Below are 10,501 nucleotides of genomic sequence, written 5' to 3'. Positions count from 1 at the left end.
CCAAGTGCAGATACATAAGTGTTAACTGTTGAAGAGGCGTACTTGAGGTCAAATAAGTACGCTATGAATAACGCAACGACTGAGGGCGACAAAGGCAAAGTGAACGATCCCTCATTAAAAATTGCCACATGAAATTGCGTAAAAAGTGCCCATGCCCGTTTATAAGTCGGCACTGAAGAAGGTTGCAAGCTACTTTGAGCTAATTGAGAAACTATAGTCGCCAATTTTCCGGCAGCAGGTGAAAGGGAATAGGCGTTGGAGCTCGATGCATGTCGGCCGGCGCCAATTGTGAAAATTTTTGGAGCTCTAAACGAGACAAACAATCAGCTAGGACATTTTGTTTACCCGGTATATGCTTTGCTTTGAATAAAATATTGTATTCTAAACAAACTAAAACCATCCGGCGAACGAGTGTCATGATATAAGAATCCTTTGATGTTTGCTTATTAATAACAGACACCAAAGCTTCATTATCCGTGACATCGCTAGAAATCGCGGACATTTAAATCCCGATACATCCCTTAAGTCTATACTGGTTATTATCCCTTTCGATCCCCAGGCCTCCTTATTCTCATTTCAAAATGGCGTCCGCCGCACGAAGAGCTAATCCAGTTGATTATGTAAATTTGAACAATTTATCGTCGGAAGTTATGTATGAAAGCGGAAAGAAGCCAAAAGGAAAGTTTTTTCCAGTTGATAGACTTATTTCTCGAAAGCAAATTGATCATGTAAGTTTATTTATGCTAAATTTTATCCATTTCTAATTTGCATTTCATAATGTAGGTCTTCTACTGTTGTATAAATTCATTAAAATGTATGTTGACGGGCTAAAGATAGGCATACTTTTAAATCTATTTTAAAGACTTGGCATTATTTGGTAAAGTGGTCTGGATGGCCTTTGCCTGCATCAAGTTGGGAGCCCTACGATCATTTGAATCCAGCGCTTTTACGGTACGTACTGCTTTATTTAAATACGATACTGCCAAAAATGCATTTAGTTCTTCTCAGAAAGTACTTATACATAACATGCATCTACTCCAGAATTGCAATGCAAGTGGCAAAGAAAATTGCATCGTGTAACATAGCCTTAAAAAAAAGTTCTTTAAGCAACTATTTCTTATGTTGCTTACAAGGTGCACCTAATGTATTTTGATTTTATAAATCACAGAAAACTTTTAAAACACAAACAGCAATTATTTCAACATGGATGATCCAATGCTGTTTGCATGTAAAATTGTCAGCACAGACACAACTTTAATGTTTTTCGATAACAAGTTCTCTAATTTTGATGTTGTTTACCATTCAATAATACATGATTAACTGTACTAGTGCATTAATTCATGTAGCAAAATGCTTGCGTTCAGTAATGTATGTTGTCTTTTCTCTTCATGCATTTTTAGGAGCTATGAAAATCCATCAAAGCCAGATCAAGGCAGAATTGAGCAAGCTAGTAGAAGTTTTTATGATGCCATAGCAAGGGCTCTTAAAGCGAAATCTGCTACTCCTGTAGATGCTCAGATTGACCTTGATTTACAAAGATGGCTTTGGAAAGGAAAGGGAGTTCAATCTGAACATCTTGGTTATAAATTGTATGAGAAACATGAGTTTTGCAATTTGAATCTACAGGAAACATGGTGGTATTACCTTGATAGCAATGGCGAGGGCAGAGCAATAAACTTTCCAATTAAAATAAAACCTCTATTATTGTGGTCACCAAAACGTTACATTGTTCAAAATGGAGAACTGATTCAAGCAAAGAGAATGCCCATTGAGAAAGCTAAAATTCATTTCTCAAGACGAGCATGTAGTGCCGAGACACTTTAAAATATAGTTGTACACTTGTACTTGTACTTAGGTGCATGCAGCACCCAAAATGGTGCTTTTTAAAAGTTCCTTCAATTTGTCAAGCTTTCGTAGTTTTGTTTTTATTTTCATTTCTTTTAGTTTTTCTTTCACTTCACATAAACTCATGCTGTCTACATCCTGTGGGGTTAATTGATCTTGATCGTTCTCGTCTTCTCTTGGATCTACACAAAGACGCGGTTTTTTTCTTCTCTGCTGAAATATTTCATTTGACCAATAGGTATTGTCTTGTTTCTTGTATTGGTGTGGGATTCGTTCAAAATTCTGAAGATTATCAATTCTTCGAAGCGCCAGTATTGCCTCTTTGCAAGCATCATGCCGGTTGCTTTTGTTATGATAAATTGCCCGAACCACATCATTAATCTTTTCAATTCCTTGCCCAGTAAATGATTTCAAAGATTTTTCATCTTTGATGAATCTGGGTACATGATAAAGCAATATGTGTATATATGGTGTTATTCTAGCCTTTTCATAGCCCATCACTTTTCCACCAAGAGACAGGAATAGCTCTACCCAGTTCTTGGCCTATGAAAAATCAATGAAAAAAAACACCTTCACTATTTACATGCACATATAAAATGTCTCAGTACAGTCACACACAACAGTTATTTTAGTACAATTAATATATTGTAAATGTAAGGTACCATAGTACCTGTACTATGCACAGGGTAAACCCTACTCATGTGAGTAACACAAGACAATGTATTACTTGCCTTCCCAAAAAATCCATCTATATCTGCCTCAGAAGGCTTCCATGATGATAGTATTCCATATAGTTCACGAAATTCCTAGGAAATGAATACAGTACATACATGTATATCAAGAAATAAGTTGTTGAGAAATATGTAATTTATGTACACACCTGCCATATTTCTGTAATTGTATCACAATGGTTTGGTTCGAGAATGTTTGGGAACTGTGCAGGCAGCTTTGCAAGAACTTTTTTCTTCTCATTGCCAACCATGCTTGTCCAGTCATGCATTCCACTGTCAGTCCCATCGGCGTTCTTCTTTTTCCATACACTAAAGCTTACACCACAGTTATTGATGGCTTCAACAACATTTTGTAGGTGTTTATTTTCCCTGTCTGATGGTGCTCTATTAAGGTTCTCTTCAACATCACGCTCAATTGCATCGTTTATTATGTTACGTTCTAAAATATCTGAAAAAGGAAAAGGAGTCATTACTGCCATGAAGAGTCAGCCCAAGGACATTCTCAATGTATTGTTGCCAGTTACAGTAACATGTGCAGTATGTTGTAGAATTCATTATCTGTCTGTGAGTTAGGAACAAAGAAGTCTACATTATGTTATGAGCCTGCGTTCCTTTTGGGCTGTTCCAGGAACGTCACCAGTTAATATCCACATACCAATTTACAATTGAATAGTGCCGTACCAGTTATCCTGAGAAGCAAATGAAGTTCGTCGATTCTGACATTCTGAATTGGGATACTGAGCAATGGCTTTCTGATGCAACCATAGTTCGATGAGGACTTGCAGGCCATGGTTCTGTTGCTACTAAGTGTTCTTGTATTCTTACTATTATGGTAGTAATCCTCTACTTTTGATGTATCCCACCTGCATCAGCAAAGATGCTTTCAACCCATTAGTAAATAATAAATAACAAAGTAGATTGCATCAGAGTGCATTGAATCTATGTTTCAATGCATATACAGATAAAGATTTATAAAATTTGCAAATACTGGTACGGTATGGTAATTTAAAATTAAGATACATGTATTGAACTAAATTTTGCTTGTACCTTTCATTTTTGTGGACCAAGCAGTAAATGCATGCATAATCAGATATTGCGTTGTTCATTCCAAGAACCAGAAGAAGAAACTTGGAGATATAGAAGAATGCATTATTTTTGTATGATATGTAGTTCATCCCAGAAAGGGTACAACTGCCAGTTCATGTACCGTAATAGACCTTATGCAGAATAACGTCACAAGGCGTTATGCCTGCTGAAAATTCTAGACTTAGTGTCATTCATAGTTTTGAATGTTTGATGTTTCCTGCTGTGTTGACTACTAAAACCAGAATTCCGTGCAGGCATCAAAGCTTGTGACATCATTATGCACAAGGTCTATTATTGATTTTGAAGTTAGGGTGAAAGCATGTTACTGAACCTTATAATCACCAGACAGATAAAATTCCAGAGGTATTTGATGGCCATCCACCTCAATTTCACCATGCTCAACCAGATCATTGATTTCAGCAAAGATTTCTCTGCAAGAAACTTTTAGTACGTCGTAATCCTCACTTCCGGAAACTATTCCCACAATATGGTTGCCTGTATGATGTGTACAATCAAGAATTACTGTACTGTAGGTTTTGAGACAAGAAAGAACTAATTCAAGATCTAAGGCCAATTATTCCAGTATATCTGTGTCTCAGATATTATTAACTGGACTGTTTTTATGCTTTTCAAAAACTTGATAGTTTTTATGGATGGCATGGTCTTATCAAGAGCATTCTCTTACCTTTCCAAGACATTACTTTTTCTTCATCAGAAAGGAGAGCAAATGACAGCACAATAAAATTAGCTATGCGGGACATTTTTGCACCATCACCTGCAATCCTGATCTTTTGCTTTCCAACATCTCCAAGCTGTATCTACAAAGTTGATAAAAATAGTACATATATTTATCATTACAATCTATAAAATAACTAAATTTAGGCCTCACCAAAGCAAGTGCACATGTTTTCTGGCAAGAAATGGTGGTAGGAAATATTACCTTCTTTCTAATTTGTTCCCTTAGTTCTTCTTTAAAACTCATCTGAGCCCCTGGGTGTTTTCCTGGTGTGCGAGTGATATGACTGATTGAATTTAGTGTGTTTCTACACTGCTTAATTAAATAGCTCCTTGGGAGACCATCAACCAGCATTGACATTTCATGATAAGCTGTATCGCCCACACAACACTTATCCATAATATATAGTAGAGCTCTAATAGTTGTCTTATCATTCTCTGGTAACTGTTGAAAATTAGTCTTACTACTGCAACCATTCTCACAATAGTTCATTTCTGTTACTTTGCCATCCAGATCTTCAATCTTGATAGAGTCCAATTTAAACCCAAACGATTCCATGAACCAAAGTGCTTGCTCACTTCTCGACTTCAGCTCCTTTACTTTTCTTCTCTTTTGTCGTTCCCCAACTTTGCCAACTGGTTTCCCTGTGTTCTCCAGATTTGAACTACAGCTACTACACACAGTTGTTTCTTCAATAAAGTCCAGGTATTCTTTTAGCTCTTGGTTCTCCAGTAAGGCATGATCTCTCTCCATTTCAACAGTTTTTGTCTTGTCTTTCTCCTTTAAAAGATCTTGCAAAAGTTCATCACATCTGCTGTCGACATCCTGGAGTTGTTGTCGAAGATTGTTGTTTTCTTCTTCCAACTTTTCAAAGTCTTTCTGAAGACTGCTGACATTCAGTAACTCATCAAAAAAAACATGAAATGATTTTGTCTTCTCAAGAAAGTTTTTCCTGGTCAGGCCTCTTAGTCCTCTACTTTTGGTGTATGCTTGACATGCCATAACCCTTATACTTTCGTCAATTCTGCTCACACCAGGTTTGATTTTAATCGGTAATTTGGACGCACTCAGAGCCAGTAACTCTTGGTAGGAGATGTCTGGAAATTTGATTTTTAATTCCCGCCATTTTAACAAAACTTTTATCGAAATTTTTAGAACAACACATTTCCCTGACCTTTGATATCCAACGTAGCGTAAGCAAGAATAATCCTCACTAAGCTGTATTTCATATTTAAGTTTTAGTTGCTCCTGCCAAGTAAGGTTGTCTGACATTGTCTTTTTATATATAGTACAGCAAAATACAGTAGAACAAGTAAATAAATAGCAATACTCGCAATAATCGCATATTCTACTTTTTGACAAATGTGTTCGGCTCAGTGCACGGAGCAATATCAGTGGTATATAAACAAAGTTTCCTCAACGGGGAGTTACCGCTGACTAAAAGGATTGCCAGATGTAAACAAAGTACAAGAAAAGAGCTATCAAATGATATATTTTGAGCAATTTTTTGTGTGAAAAGTCATTGTCAAAGTGCAAGATTAGTATATGATGATTGTATCAAATAAATGTACCTTCGATTTTATGCAAACTACTTGGAATTAAACAAATAATCATTGCCGCCACAGATTAAGGTATGCGAACAATTGTTTTGGCTACTAATATGTGTATATTTTTTATATTTCACCCCACATTTTTAACTTCATCGATCATTAGACCGTGGCATAACTTTGTAAAAGGTGGATTTTTGCCATTTCGGAAAATTAGTTACAAATCCTGCCTGTACAGTTATTCCGTTGTTGCCCAGTTTTACGTATAGTAAATAATCATGACATTTTATGATTGGTTTTAATTATTTTTCTTATTTGCTTGATTAGTTCACGGAATTTTGTTTCAGCAGTGCACAATTTTAATTTGTTATGATTCTTTACCGATATTTGATGTAAAATTTGTATAACCATCTACATTCCTTATTAAATTTGAATGCATGAGTGGACAGGGGGACTGGGCCGAAAATGCACTCTGTATTCAAAATGTCCGCGATTTCTAGCGATGGAAACAAAATACAATGATTGCGCATCTTTGATCCCCATAAACACAGGCTGAGGACAATCGGATATAGCTCTAGAACGGCAATATTGTAACTCCGCCAGTCAGTTGGCCATGCGCCATAGCACCAGTCGCAACCAAACAGGGCCCCAAAACCAATACTACCCGAAGCGTCAGTATATAAATTCAAATGGGAGTTATTACGCCAATGGTTGTGCAAAAAGAATGATTTGCCGTTGAAATTCGACAGAACCGTTTGCCAGACACGAAGATCATGTTTCACACTTTGCGTTAAGCGAATAAAGAAATGAGGGTGTGAAATGCCATGCGTTAGATCAATTAAGCGTCGCAGGAATGCGCGACCTGGCATAATGACGGAACATGCGAAATTAAGTAATCCAATTAAGGACTGAAGTTCTTTGAGTGTAACCTTTTTACGAATTAAAAAGCGTGCGATAGATTGAACACATTTCTCGATTTTATCCATCGGCAATCGGGCCTGGAATTGTATTGTATCTAATTCAATCCCAGCGAACGTTAAGGTTGTTGAGGGACCCATGGTTTTTCCCGGTGCTATAGGCACGCCAATGAAATCACAAAGAGCAATAAATACTTGTAAGTTTGTTTTACAAGCAGAATAATCCGGTGCAACAAACAGGAAGTCGTCGAGCAAATGAAGGAGTTTGCCGATGTTAAGCCTTTCCCTAGCGATCCATTCGATAGCCGTACTAAAAATCTCAAAAGTGCGACACGAACTGGAGCAACCAATTGGCATTGCCCGGTCGTAATAATACAAACTCCGCCATTTTATGCCAAAGAGGTGATAATCCGCTGGGCTGATAGGAATGATTCGAAAAGCATTTTTTATATCTGTTTTCGCCAGGAAACAACCCCGGCCCGCTTTTTTAATAAGTTGAATAGCGTCGTCAACGATAGCGTACCGCACAGATGTTTCGAAATCGGGTATACCATCATTAACCGATGCTCCCTTTGGAAACGATAAATGATGAATCATGCGAAAATCACCCGGTTGTTTTTTAGGAACCAGGCCCAAAGGCGAAACACGAAAATTTGGAAAAGCGGATAATTAAATGGCCCAGCAAGGCGAGATGCCTCTAACTCTTTCGTTAATTTTTGGTCAACCGCTTCTGGTTTGTCAAGAGCAGACCGTAAATTTATTGCTTCAAACGACTGTTCTGTGCCAGAGAAATGAATGCGAAAACCCGAAGTAATCCGGAAAATTAGTTATCAATACTTTGATTATAACCTTCTAACAATATTTGTAAATTATGAAGTTTTACGGGTGTGCCAACGGACGTTGTTGAAATAGGCCTAGGCGATCGATCAGTGGGAGATGGTCTGTTGTTGGCACGAAAATTACAATTCACGGCACGGTGCGATCCGTTGCATTTAAAACAAATGTGCTTGAAATCACAACCGGCACAAAACGTTCCGCGATAAAACTTAAAACAATATCCCCGAGGAACAGACACTTTTGAAGGGTGGCGCGTATGATTGCTGCCTTGCGTGTTCGGCTTAGAAGTAGTGGGATATTGACATTTCAACCATAACTCTCAGTGAACAGTCGCCCTGGGAACGCGCGTGGCCTGTGTTTGGCGCAAAAATCGAAAATTCTCATCGTAGTAAAACCAATTATGACCCCTATTGGCCAAATCCTGGATGATTTGACAATATTTCATGAGCGCGGGGGACTCATGGGGTACCGTTGTGTATAAATGGAAACAAAAAATATGAAACGAACGAAGCCAATCGCTAATAGTTTTGACCCTTTTGGATTTCGCAGTCGGCTCAAGGAGAAGAGAAGCAGGTTGACCGTTGTCAGAGGAACGTACACTAATCTCGTATTTAGCGGCCGCGTCTGGGCCACCTGACAAAGTACTTATATCGACAAACTCCTCATTCCATATTTTAAGCTTTATTTTATCCGGAATCCGCGAATCAAGAGGCAAAGCGGCAGAGTGGAACGATTCCCGTGGACCCGAGGCACTTGAACATTGAAGAGAAAAAGGAGTGGTCTGACCTGTAAGGTTTTCTTGTATAGACGTGAGCGCGTCGTTGACCAGAGAATCTGCATTGGGACCCTGGTTTGAGATTTCGATACCGGAGGTAGAATCCGTTGGGGCAGACGCCATTGTGGATGTGGAAGACGCAGAGGTTGGTAAGAAACCAGCTAGCTTTTGCGTGACTGCCTCAGTAACCGAAGACACCAGCGTTGAGATAAGCTCACTCGAAAGAGAGGGCAAAGTCACTTGACTCACGGGCACAGTTGACGTTGACGGGGCGGCACCAACAGATACAGCATTGGACGAACTTCGAGTTCGACGAGATGTTGTTGATTGGTTCTGAACAGACTCTCGCAAAAACGGCTAATGGAGCGGCGACACGCTTAGAACGACGTACGGGTGGCATTCTAAGAAATAAAACTTTAAAAGCAGAAATAGATACTTATTGCCTAATGAGTTTTTAGATAGTAAAGCAACCGCACCCAAATTTTGTCGTTGTGCGAGAAATAAAACTATCCCCCGTAATGGCGAACATTCAATAGTGAGGATTCGTCCGTTATTTGTCGTAATTGAAAATTGGAACTTGTGAAAGCATGATTAGAAAATCAAACGTCAGCAGGATGAACATGGCAGATCCGAAGACCGCCGCACCGTTCACCCTGTGGCCAACAAAACTCACAAAAGTGTGAGAACTCTCATACAGATGAGAGATAAAGACAAAATCAAACGTCAGCAGGATGAACATGGCAGATCCGAAGATCGCCGCACCATTCACCCTATGGCCAACAAAAAACTCACAAAAAGTGTGAGACCTCTCATATAGATGAGAGATAAAGACAAAATCAAACGTCAGCAGGATGAACATGGCAGATCAGAAGATCGCTGCACCGTTCATCATATGGCCAACAAAACTCACAAACAGTGTGAGAACTCTCATATAGATAAAAGATAAAGATATAATAGATAAAGGCGCTAAAGCGGTATTTAAGAAGTAATCACGAGTAAAGTTTGTCAAATGTCAAGGTTATATTATGAAAATAAATGTAATGTACAACAGCTTGTTATATATATATATATATATATATATATATTATATATAATATATATATATTATATATATTATATATATAATATATTATATTATATATATTATATATATATATATATATATATATATATATATATATATATATACTGTCGTTTTCAAAAAGGTTGTCCTGAGCAAGTATATGTATATATCGATCACGTGACATTATTATGCATAAACACGCGTGGGATTGTACAAGCGTGTTAATTGCGAGTTCGAGTATAGCAAGGTGAACGATTAGAAAATGCCAAGACCATATTCGGATGATTTAAGGTGGAGAATGGTTTATCAACGACTGTTCTACGAAAGAATCATCGACGAAATTGCAGCACAGCTATTTGCTTGTTCAAAAACCGTCTATCGTACTCTCAGCACCTTTTGGAACACGGGTGATGTAAAGCCTTGCCGTATGGGTCGTCCAACAGCGAGGGTATCTTTATTCCCACACAAAGAATATATTATCATGGACTGTTTATTGCGAACGCCGCAAATACAGTTGAATGAGATAGCAAGCTATATCATTAATGCTACTGGCTCTGCATTTGGCCCGGAGACACTGTGCCGAGCTCTCTATAGGCTTGGAATAACACGCAAAAAGGTACGAACATTATGACATTATTTTAGTTGGAAGATATACTTAATACCGCATACTGGAAATCATATAACTATATTAATAAGACGCAAGCCATTCCACCTTTTTCCAATTTATTACAAGATTGTAGTTGTTCTTTATCAACTCTTCAAGCACATTTTCTTCTTCAGATACAGAGAATTGCCCCTCAGCGAAGAAACGATATTGGGCTACAATTCATGGCCGAAATCAGCCTTTTTGACCCAAACCTGCTCGTTTCTTCTCGATGAAACAGGCATTGTGTGTACTAAATAATACCTTACTGTAACTGGATTGCACAAACTAGTAGATCTTTTATTTATTTGGTTCTACGTT

General features: G+C 38.1%; 2 protein-coding genes across 2 annotated transcripts; one reads left to right on the top strand and one right to left on the bottom strand.

Annotated features, from left to right (window-relative positions):
• The first annotated feature begins 544 nt into the window (after positions 1–544).
• LOC114541506 lies at positions 545–1,838 on the top strand. The gene is made up of 3 exons (XM_028561421.1): positions 545–728; positions 863–951; positions 1,401–1,838. Exons 1-3 carry the CDS (start codon positions 582–584, stop codon positions 1,822–1,824), a joined length of 660 nt encoding a protein of 219 aa, XP_028417222.1. The 5' UTR covers positions 545–581; the 3' UTR covers positions 1,825–1,838.
• LOC114541505 lies at positions 1,749–5,793 on the bottom strand. Its single transcript, XM_028561420.1, has 8 exons — positions 4,603–5,793; positions 4,348–4,480; positions 3,994–4,157; positions 3,624–3,703; positions 3,258–3,439; positions 2,726–3,024; positions 2,577–2,651; positions 1,749–2,388 (listed from the first exon to the last, which is right to left on the bottom strand). The coding sequence occupies exons 1-8, from the start codon at positions 5,668–5,670 to the stop codon at positions 1,852–1,854; spliced, it is 2,538 nt and encodes an 845-aa protein (XP_028417221.1). The 5' UTR covers positions 5,671–5,793; the 3' UTR covers positions 1,749–1,851.
• Positions 5,794–10,501: the final 4,708 nt, after the last annotated feature.

This window comes from Dendronephthya gigantea, unplaced genomic scaffold (genome assembly GCF_004324835.1).
Source record: "Dendronephthya gigantea isolate DGI-Jeju-01 unplaced genomic scaffold, DenGig_1.0 000296F, whole genome shotgun sequence".
NCBI lineage: Eukaryota > Metazoa > Cnidaria > Anthozoa > Malacalcyonacea > Nephtheidae > Dendronephthya > Dendronephthya gigantea.
This window is presented reverse-complemented; position numbering and strand designations above follow the sequence as displayed.

Bases quoted from the DNA above. Each gene is read 5' to 3' on its own strand.
- LOC114541505 (XM_028561420.1), bottom strand. From the start codon at position 5,670: ATGTCAGACAACCTTACTTGGCAGGAGCAACTAAAACTTAAATATGAA. The intron at 2,652-2,725 runs GTGTGTACATAA...TTCATTTCCTAG, and splicing joins CAATTACAGAAATATGGCAG to GAATTTCGTGAACTATATGG. The intron at 2,389-2,576 runs GCAAGTAATACA...GATTTTTCATAG, and splicing joins TAGATGGATTTTTTGGGAAG to GCCAAGAACTGGGTAGAGCT.
- LOC114541506 (XM_028561421.1), top strand. From the start codon at position 582: ATGGCGTCCGCCGCACGAAGAGCTAATCCAGTTGATTATGTAAATTTG. The intron at 729-862 runs GTAAGTTTATTT...TCTATTTTAAAG, and splicing joins CTCGAAAGCAAATTGATCAT to ACTTGGCATTATTTGGTAAA. The intron at 952-1,400 runs GTACGTACTGCT...ATGCATTTTTAG, and splicing joins TTGAATCCAGCGCTTTTACG to GAGCTATGAAAATCCATCAA.